Source organism: Mixophyes fleayi, chromosome 2 (assembly GCF_038048845.1).
Source record: "Mixophyes fleayi isolate aMixFle1 chromosome 2, aMixFle1.hap1, whole genome shotgun sequence".
In the NCBI taxonomy this organism is placed as follows: Eukaryota; Metazoa; Chordata; class Amphibia; order Anura; family Limnodynastidae; genus Mixophyes; species Mixophyes fleayi.
In genome coordinates, this window is record NC_134403.1 from 82725235 (window position 1) to 82735484 (window position 10250).

At 40.6% G+C, this 10250-nt stretch overlaps 1 protein-coding gene across 1 annotated transcript in view; it reads right to left on the minus strand.

Annotated features, from left to right (window-relative positions):
- Nucleotides 1-9031, minus strand: part of NXPH4 (neurexophilin 4) — a 153690-nt gene extending 144659 nt beyond the window's left edge. Inside the window, exon 1 of the mRNA XM_075198021.1 lies at nucleotides 8394-9031. Within this exon, the coding sequence (XP_075054122.1) occupies nucleotides 8394-8447 (54 nt within the window). The 5' untranslated portion in view covers nucleotides 8448-9031. The remainder of the gene's footprint in view (nucleotides 1-8393) is intronic.
- Nucleotides 9032-10250: the final 1219 nt, after the last annotated feature.

Consider the following 10250-nt stretch of genomic DNA (forward strand, 5'->3'; position numbering starts at 1 on the left):
AATAAGGAATTAAGACGAGCCAGATTTCATACTACGGCTGCTGGTAACCATATTTGTACATATATAATGCACCCCTCCAACAGACTTCCAAACCCTTGTAACATATATACTTCAACTCATCCTCAAACCACTCTACTGCAACTTCGACTGTTTAGCCTAAACCTCCTCTGCTACCCCCTGGATCACCAAGCTCAGTGTCCCCTTTGCTCCTATTATCTCTCACTTCACCTTCCCTCTAGAAAGTAAGGTCTCACAGGCAGGGTCCTCTAGTGAGCTGTGGCCCCCGCATCCCTTTCTACGCCTCCCTGCACCGGGGCCCACAGCTCGCTAGTTCCAGCTCTGCTCTACCCCATGTCTCATGTCTGTCCACTCAGTCATTCTTGTTTCCCTGTTATGTCGTATTTTTTCTGTATGTTATCTGCATCAATACATTTATTATTCTGCTCAATTGTTTTTATGTATACTGTTTTCATGTTTGGCATTTCTGTATTATTATGTCAGGCGCTATGGAGTTAGTAGCGCCATATAATTGATTAAATAAGGATGACGACAATATTTAATTGCCTTAGAAACCAGTACTAGCAGAATATATGTAATAGTGAGCATCTTTCTAAATATTACAAAACTACAAAAAAATATTTGTTTCACGCCAGAACAATGTTTATATGGTGATTAAACCAGCACATGTGGCGTTATCCCCAACAGATGTGATGGTTGCTCAGATGACAGGTCTTATCATAGCAAAAAAAAACCTCTGAACAAATGAAAGTGATTTCAAATTCTGAGACTTTTATTAGACAGCTTTGAGCAGTACACTATGTAAAGCGGGTGCATAGTTTCTGTGTCACATAGGGGACGGTGTATGGGAGGGGGGATAAACAATATATTTCTGTTCTTATTGCAATATTAGCCCAGTGCTGGCACATGTAAAGGCAGTTAAGTGGCTTTGGCCAGTAACAGTAGGGTCTGACTGATGCGTTGTGTTGTGAACTGATCGCTGCCCCTGTGATGCTGTAGACTAGACTGAGCTTTGATTGTACACGTTCTACTTCATATGTTACTTAATTTTAACTGTTATTTGTGAAGTTTTCTGACCTTCTCCGTATTATATACTGTGAGATAACTGTAATGTTTATCCCTCGAAATGTTGTAAGAAATTCACATCTGGAAGCAATGATTGTCTGTAAATTTGTTCTTAAACAGTGCAAAATAAAATCTGAAAAGGCATTACACACATTAATTAATTAATTTAAAGGTGGTACCTTTAATAACTGCCATTAGACGAACCTAGGCACCAAGGGTTAGGGGGCACCTAGAACACTGTATGAGTGACATATTGCCACTCATTGTCACTCATCCAGTGTTTTTAATGCCCATACGGTGCCCCACATGGAGCGCTGGCCACTGACATGGAGGGAAAGCAGTCGGCAGCTTCTTACATATAAAGCAGCCAACTGCTGCTCATCCATGTCTATGATGTCACAGCCAAGAGCCACACACCCGCTCTGAGTAGAGGAAGAGGAGGCCACGCCCACCTCCCGTCTGCTAAGGTAAAAGCAGAAAGGATGGGAGCACCATCTCCAAAGGCGCCCCCAGAACTAGCGCCAGTCCTGTTCACGTGGGCACTTTAAATGCTCTTTATAGCTCTTTGAGCTATAAAAGTGCATTATTCAAAGCCTCATACACTCCTAAGGTAACATAACATTCCTCTTCTGTTCCACTGACATAGAGATATCCACAATGATTATTTTTCTCACGCAATCGAGGAGCTACATCCACAAATGCCCACGTCTAAAAAAAAAAACACCACTTGATACATTGTACATTTGTATGCATCCCAGGTCACAATATTGGAACTGTGGTTTGCAAACTGCTGGTTTGAAATAATGCAACATGATGTGCGGGGTTTTTTTTTGGTTTAAAAACCTCCCAAAAAACACATGTTAAATTACAGTTCAGAAATAAACCACTTTGATACGTGCCCCCCCCCCCCTCCCCACCACCACACACACACTCGTGCCCCCCACCCCCTCCCCACCACCACACACACACTCGTGCCCCCCACCGCCTCCCCACCACCACACACACACTCGTGCCCCCCACCCCCTCCCCACCACCACACACACACTCGTGTCCCCCACCCCCTCCCCACCACCACACACACACTCGTGTCCCCACCCCCTCCCCACCACCACACACACTCGTGCCCCCCACCCCCTCCCCACCACCACACACACACTCGTGCCCCCCACCGCCTCCCCACCACCACACACACTCGTGCCCCCCACCGCCTCCCCACCACCACACACACTCGTGCCCCCCACCCCCTCCCCACCACACACACACTCGTGGCCCCACCCCCTCCCCACCACTACACACACACTCGTGTTCACACCCCCTCCCCAACACCACACACACTCATGCCCCCTCCCCCATTTAGGGGAAGGTCTAGTAATTCTACTGCCTGAGTCACTGAAATAGTGCCACTTTGTCACTTACACAAATCAACATAAATATATTTGTACTACTGCAATTTATTATATGCAAAAGATATTGTCACTTTTATCATTATTGGATCTACTAACAAGGTTGAGTAAGACATCATAAGCGGAATAAGTTCTGATAAGTTTTAGAATGGTTTCAGCCTTCCAAGATGACGTATACATACCCTAATATATTAATATATTTAATATACATTATGTACAAGCATAGCACCATGGGTATAATTTTCCAAACCTCTTGTTGCAAGTATTTAACATCACCCCAATCAAGCAGCAGAAGGCCATTAGTAATCACATGGTAATTTGCTGGTGCGTTTTGCCAAACACAAGCACTACCTATTATTCTGCCTAGTACTTCTTAGTGTCAGTGTGCCTATGTGTCAGGCTTCACCCATTTCTATGACATCACAGATTAAACAACATCCCAATGTATGATATAATCAGTGGAGGTTTCAGATACCTATATATAAACATGTTTACATGACTTTATGGTAAATTAGAAACACTCCCCACAATTTTATGAAAAATAGAAGCATTGCAATTGTCAATTTTTAAGTAATTATTTGTATAATGTAAAGCACATGTACATAAGTTGCAATAAAGTGTACAATATTTATATGTAGATTTCAAACCAAAATTGTAAGAGTGGATTCAATCTAGTTTTTCTGATTTGCTACATACCAGTTCTTACACTTTCTGGATCCGGAGAGCAACATGCCCTGATTTACTGTCTATTTGATGAAGTGTGTTTTATAACAGTTACAGCATCTGGATATTAATAACGTGAAAGATTGACTGTGGGGGACTATTCCCAAACCCCTTATAGTACAACAATAATCTCACAGTCAACACATTTCTGAGAAATATAATGCTGACTCTCTAGGCATCACAATATGGTGGTAGCACCACAACAGCGGAGTCCTTATTACATTACTGCCTCAATAAGATTATGGTGTGTACAGAACAAGTGACTGATACCCTCAGCATACTAAGTTGCAGAGTCAAGACAGAGAACTGTGTGAAGATGCTGATTCCCCAGTTCTTCCACATTCCACAGCATCATCCAGCTTTCTGCTCAACATAAAAATGACATTACCTACCATATTCACATTACAGATGTTACCCTACAGTTTGGCCTCTTACACAGCCCATAAAGCAACCACAAAGCGTTTTATTGGCTCTTTGTCATGATGTTACCAGCAGATATTATATAGGTTAAACCAGTGGCGGGACTACCATTGGTGCGACAGGTGCTGTGCACCGGGGTCCATGGAGATAATGGGGCCCGCTGCATGGCAGAGGTTCTGGGGCCCTGGTTCCCTCCTCCCCGCCTCCATGCACCAGGGCCCACCACTCACTAGTTCCACCTCTGGGTTAAACCATTAAAAATTCAGCATATAAGGCCTAAATATTAAAGTGAACCAGTATCCTACGCACAGAGGTGACACATTTTATTGTCTGAACCAATGTTCACGAAAGTATATTCTGGCAATTCAAAGTGTCTCAGGTCTTAGTGATGTTTCTAAAATTCTAATTGCATCCAAATATTTTGTATAGTACTGCAATGGTCATTCACATGGTCCTGTTGGTCTGGCTCAACTTCTGTCCCCAGACGTCTAACGGAGAGCATATATTATGAATAAAATAAACAACATATTCATTTTTATGTTCTCTTACACTCAGTATACAGTGTTCCCTCTTTACACCCCTAGCGTAAAACACAAACCAAAACAGCGTTATAGTGTGGGTGGGCTTACAAAGCGGGTGAATTATAATGGCATTAATGCATATTAATGCTCTTTTATGCTTAGAAAATACCTGGTAGTAAGTGAGGGTGGCGGTACACAGGCTGTCGGGGTAATATAAAGTGGAAGCACTGTCCGATAAGTACAGAGATTTTTATTTAAATGTAAATAATTGTCCGCCTAGCACATTCCGAGGTGAACACCCACATCCCGGCTTTTGTAAGTGCTCCCGGAAAACAATCGATACTTGCTCTTGGAGTATTATGTCTTTTACTAGAAATCTGCGTTATGGAAACAGTGAAAACATCATTTCAAAGTTGATCCTTCTGTTTAACTTATGTTTTAACTGACTCATAAGAGCGAGGCGAGATTGGGACTGTCATTATTACGTGTCACCCTTTGTGTGTTTCAATATTTTTATAAAGCTGGTTGAAATGTGTCTATAAATATGTTTTCCTGCCCATTAAATAGTGCAAATGGTCCCTATGGGAAGTATAGGGTGACCCCTGAGCACCAGTAAAAAGTCATTTTGTGGGGAGGAAAATGTTGTGCAGCTCTAGCAAAACAGGGGACAACCACATTAATTTACTTTCCCTACCTGTTTAATTAAATTATCCGGTTTCACAAAACAAAATCACATTGTTGCATTTGGTTGCATACATAGGAGCCCACACAGCGAACAACAACATCAATCTACCCTGCTCCTCTCAACAGGAGATGTTAAATTTTACATCCCCCAGATGTCACCATTTCGACTCACAAACCCATGCAGTTATCAGTAAAAATTGGCATCATTGTGGCATAATAGGCGTGTAAATGTTATTAGGCTGCAACTTTATTAACTAACAGCATCGCATCTGAGCTTCCGAACCTCCAGATCACGTCATCGCTCTATCGTATACACCACCTTAATATGTTCTGGTTATCATGTTTAATACATTAATATACATTTTCGTCGATTAGTGTATTTATTTATGAAAGTGGAGTCAATTGATGGAGAAAATTACAAGCCACAAATTAAAATTGTGCCCCCGGTATAGCCCATAATCCTCTGCTTTTGCCAACTATATTTACTAATCTCTTTAAAATCTATTGGTTTAGTTATAGATTTATTTTTGACTTGGTTATAAATGTTTCTATTTGGCTTAGTTATAGATTTTCTAGGTCTCGCACCAATGTAATTGCCCTCCTGCATCTCTAATTTAGATTATCAATTCCAAGTATCTCTTCAGATTTGTCTGCGTCCCTGCACCACTTCATCTGCTGAGCTCTCCCTCCCTAACACTCTCCTCCGAGTAACAGGCACTTTGCCTATAGAGTAAAACTTTATATTCAAGGGTTTACATGAAGAACAGATACGCTGTAAATAAGATACAAAATGACTTTTACTGGGAAGTTTACAGGAACTGTCCTTACAGAACCTTATTTTGGCTTTTCCATTTTTCTGTAAAAAAAAGGAAAAGGAGTTTTCAGATTACACTGAAAAGTGGTTAGCACTTCTGCCTCACAGCACTGGGGTCATGAGTTTTATTCCCAACCATGGCCTTATCTATGTGGAGTTTGTATGTTCTCCCCATGTTTGCGTGGGTTTCCTCCGGGTGCTTCGGTTTCCTCCCACACTCCAAAAACATACTGGTAGGTTAATTGGGTGCTATCAAAATTGACTCTAGTCTCTCTGTCTGTGTGTGTGAGTGTGTGTCTATATTAGGGAATTTAGACTGTAAGCTCCAATGGGGCAGGGACTGACGTGAATGAGTTCTCTGTACAGCGCTGCGGAATTAGTGACGCTATATAAATAAATGATGATGAAAATGATGATGATGATGAAGAGAGAATGAAACTTTACAGAACATAGAATAAAGAAATTAACTGTAATTATTTTGATATGTTACTACTTGAAAAGTTTTAATGTAATTCCTTTTTCTAAATATAATTTCCTGCAGAAGATTGTTTTCTTCACTGTTCTTTCTCGCACCACATTTACTAATCCACGACATGTAGGACGAACATAAGAATTATATCATAGTATATAAGATATATAGTATTAGTACATACAGACTGATTTACAATAATACTGTACATTGTTAATACAATTCAATAAGACCTACAAATACTCATTAGTGGGATCTGAATTTTATATGACGAAGTATATAATCTACTGTCATAGATAACTGGAATGGTACCATTTATGATCTGCAAACCGTCTGCACCACTACTTGTCTTTTACACAATCTGCGATACATAATGATGATTACATTTAAATGTGTTATTATTCCTTGCAATGTAATTAGAAAAACAAAAGCAATTTAATTACAGTCATAGAAGGTGATAAATAATTAATGAGGTGCTCTCAAGAGCTGACAATCTAAGAAAGAAAGACTATAAAAATATATTCCACAGAGAGAATATATTAACAATTGTATGGAAGGTCTTTTAAAAAAGGAAAGAAAAAAAAAAGCAACATAATCCCATAGTCTCCCATAGATTTAATGCATCAGATATATAGTAGAAAATAGGTTGATGCTATTCTGAATCTATTACAATGGAAGCCAGTCAGGTAGAAAAGATGATAGGCTATGTGCAGCGTATAAGAAATCCTATTAATTCATAATTTATGTTGGCTGTGAATATAAATTATTTTCATAATTGTTATACTGGTGCTGTACACAAACTAAGAAATGAGTGCTGATTACTTTACACAAATACCCTGATAGTCCTTCTAACCACCAATCTGACCCTCACATCTACATGGTGACCATTACACATTTCTGCATTGACTGGGATAAATAAACTAAACACAGCTTTCAGCTACAGATAGATCATTTGATTCTTGCCTTTAGCTGTATAATGCTACCAGTCAGTTTTATAGTAGAGAGACCATGGCATTACTAGAAAAGCATCCTAGATGCCAGTGCAGAAACATTATCACAGGCTGCTTCCATTGACAACCTGTACCAAAAACAGGTGGTGCTGTGGAGTAAGCCCCAATCTAATGCACTCAGGAAATGTAGGATCATAGCTAATGCTTCTTATCTGTTTATGCTTATATACCAGTTCTAACTTCCAGAAGTATATTTTGTAAATCAGCATGCTGTTCTGTTGCACAGATAATCTCAATAACCTTGGAAACTGAAAAGCTACTGGTCATGCCACACTACTCAGACCAGATTTAATTGGACAGACTGAATCTGTGTTACAAAAGCACCTTTTATGCACTATATAGTTCTCAGCTAGTATTGCCCTGTGGGCTTGAAATATACTGATTGATCTTCACTATTTTCATGCCAAGGAGTAAAAACCTAATTTATTAGCATGCACGCCCAGTATCCAGGGGTACTCTGTTATTGTAAATAATTCACCTTTTATTCCCAATCCTTTTCTGCGACTAATTGGTTAATAACTCTTTAGACTTTGACTGCCCTGTCATATAGTAATGATCTGGGCTGAAATTAATACTTTCAAAGGTAATTTCGCAATTACTTGATTGAGTTTCAAATCTACCACCAAAATCAGTTTGTACAATTTGCTACTAAAGCATATACATCATTGCCACTAGTGACCCTACACAACAGTCGGTACTGTGCCTGCAGAACCTCTCTTGTGACGGAGAAGACCCTCATTCATAAGATAGAAAATACATACAGGGACATCCCAGCAGTGCGTGAGCTTAAGTGTAGGGAGGACAAGTGGGCATTACACCCAGGCAGTGCCAAGTATACTCATTGTACACTATATAATATAACAGTACTTTTATTTCAAGCAGTTTCTGGAGTTTCTGTGGATTAAATAGTCAGCGACTGCTGCTTATTAGGCTCCTGATATATTAAGCAGACCCGAGCAAACAAGTACTCCTCTCGGTGCCAATAAACCTGAGCTCATTTATCCTGATCTCACTGTGTTTAGTCTCTGATGAGAGAAACAGCAACCCACACACTGAGGACTTCTAGACAGGAGGCTCCATCCTCCACCTACTTCTCTCCTGCTCCCAGTTTTCTTCTCCAACAAGTTTCGAGCTGTTACATTTTTCATACATTTTGAAAAACAAGGTTATATCACAAGCCTGTCTCCCACGCTCTGCTGTTAGCCCTGCTAGGGCTGCATCTTTCATCGCTAAAAGTGGCCAATCTACCACCTTAGTCTCCCTTACCTTGTGCAGAATCCACTGGCAGAAAATGGCAAAAGCCCAAAACAGGAGATCCATTTTCTTATGGAACTGGTCTCCACTTAAGGAAAAAAAAAAGCAAATGGGATCTTCCTAGCTCAGAGAACAATGAACTGTCCGGAGAGTTTGGCTGGTCGGATCTACAGCCGGGATGAAACCTTCCCCCATTGAATCAGCCACTGTCTGTGTATGGTGAAGGTGAGGAGAGGACAGAGAAGGGATGGGATGCTGGAGTTTTTGGAAAAGGGGAAGGGCTGCGAGGGAGAAAGGTAACAAGGGGAAGTATGAGATTTCAGGGTTCTCCACTTGCTTTAAAGATGTGGAAGTGTGATGTGTTACAGGAGAAAGTCCAAGGAACGAGTTTCAAGGTCCATTGCCACCCCTAGCCCCTCCAGTGGTGGGAAGGAGAAGACCCCCCGCCTTTCATCATTTGGTATTCCTCCAATCCTCCACTTGCTGGCACAGGCTTGTCCTAGCCCCTTCATCCCTCCCATCTGATGCCTCGCTCCATATTGTCTGAGTAGTACTGAAGATTTCTGGGCTCTGTCTCTATCAGCAGGCAGGCACTCTGCACTTGTCTCTACCCGAGCCGGCGATGGTGGAGATAGCAGAGATGTTGGGCTGCGAGGTGATAGTAGAGCGGGGAGATGATCATTAACTAGCAGAACATCTGATACAAGCAGCAGTCAGCATTTTATGAGCTTATTATGTGCACTGCACCCACCGAGCACCGATACATTACTGCTGAACGCTGGGGTGTACACCTGGCTCTCATCTGTGATCATTATAGCGCTCCCTGTGAAGATCCACAGCTTTGAACAACATATGTGTAATATATATATATATATATATATATATATATATATATATATATATTGGTAGATATATATTGTGTATATATATATATATATATATATATATATACTTACCATAATAAGCAGTAGACAGGCTACTGCATTACTTTAGACATATATTTACAATTACATATATACACTTTAATAAGCGGCAGAGACAGGCTACTGTATTACTTTAGCTACAGGTTGTGCTTTTCTGAATGAAGTTGCTGTGTGATTTCCCCGTTGCCTGTTGCATTGCAAGCTCTCCCTTTGTGTCAAGACACCGCATTAGAAATAATATCTTCCCATTAGTAGTGTAATAGCATAGAAATAAGTTTGGCTTCAGGCATGTATGGTATCGATCTCCAAACAAATCTGTTCATTCCTGATACAAGTGGCGGATGTGGTCTGTTATGTGTCAGATGGATGATTCACAGCCCGCAATGCTGAATAATCTGTATCAAAAGATATCCAGCTGTCTGAATGGGAAGTACACAGTTCCCCCCTCTGCCCTCATCTCAAACTGTCCCTACAGGGGATTCAGACACAACACGATCTTTATTATGACATGTCCCTGAGAAGAAGCAAATGTTAATCTTAGACGAATGTCTTGTTTTTTTTCAATATATTTAATTACAACTGTCCACTGACAAACCAACCATTTATTTTTTTTGAGGAGATAGGTTTATGGAATTATGTGGGACTGAGATTCATTCCCCCTCAAGGAAATAAAAAGAAACTACAGAGAGCTCTAGAATAATGATCCCTGGAATAATATTTGGGATGTGATTCCCCATCCCCGTTTAGGGCCGGTAGGATAAATTAATATGACTTGCTAGATTTTCTCTACACAGACCAATTAAATTGCACTGCACCTCATGCATAATAATCCTACCATTGCACAATGCTCATGTTATTACCCAGAAAGGAGGCTTTATTCTGTGCTTAGAACATTTATAGTCTCCTGATGAATACACATTTCAAGTAATTATGAAGGCAAATGAGT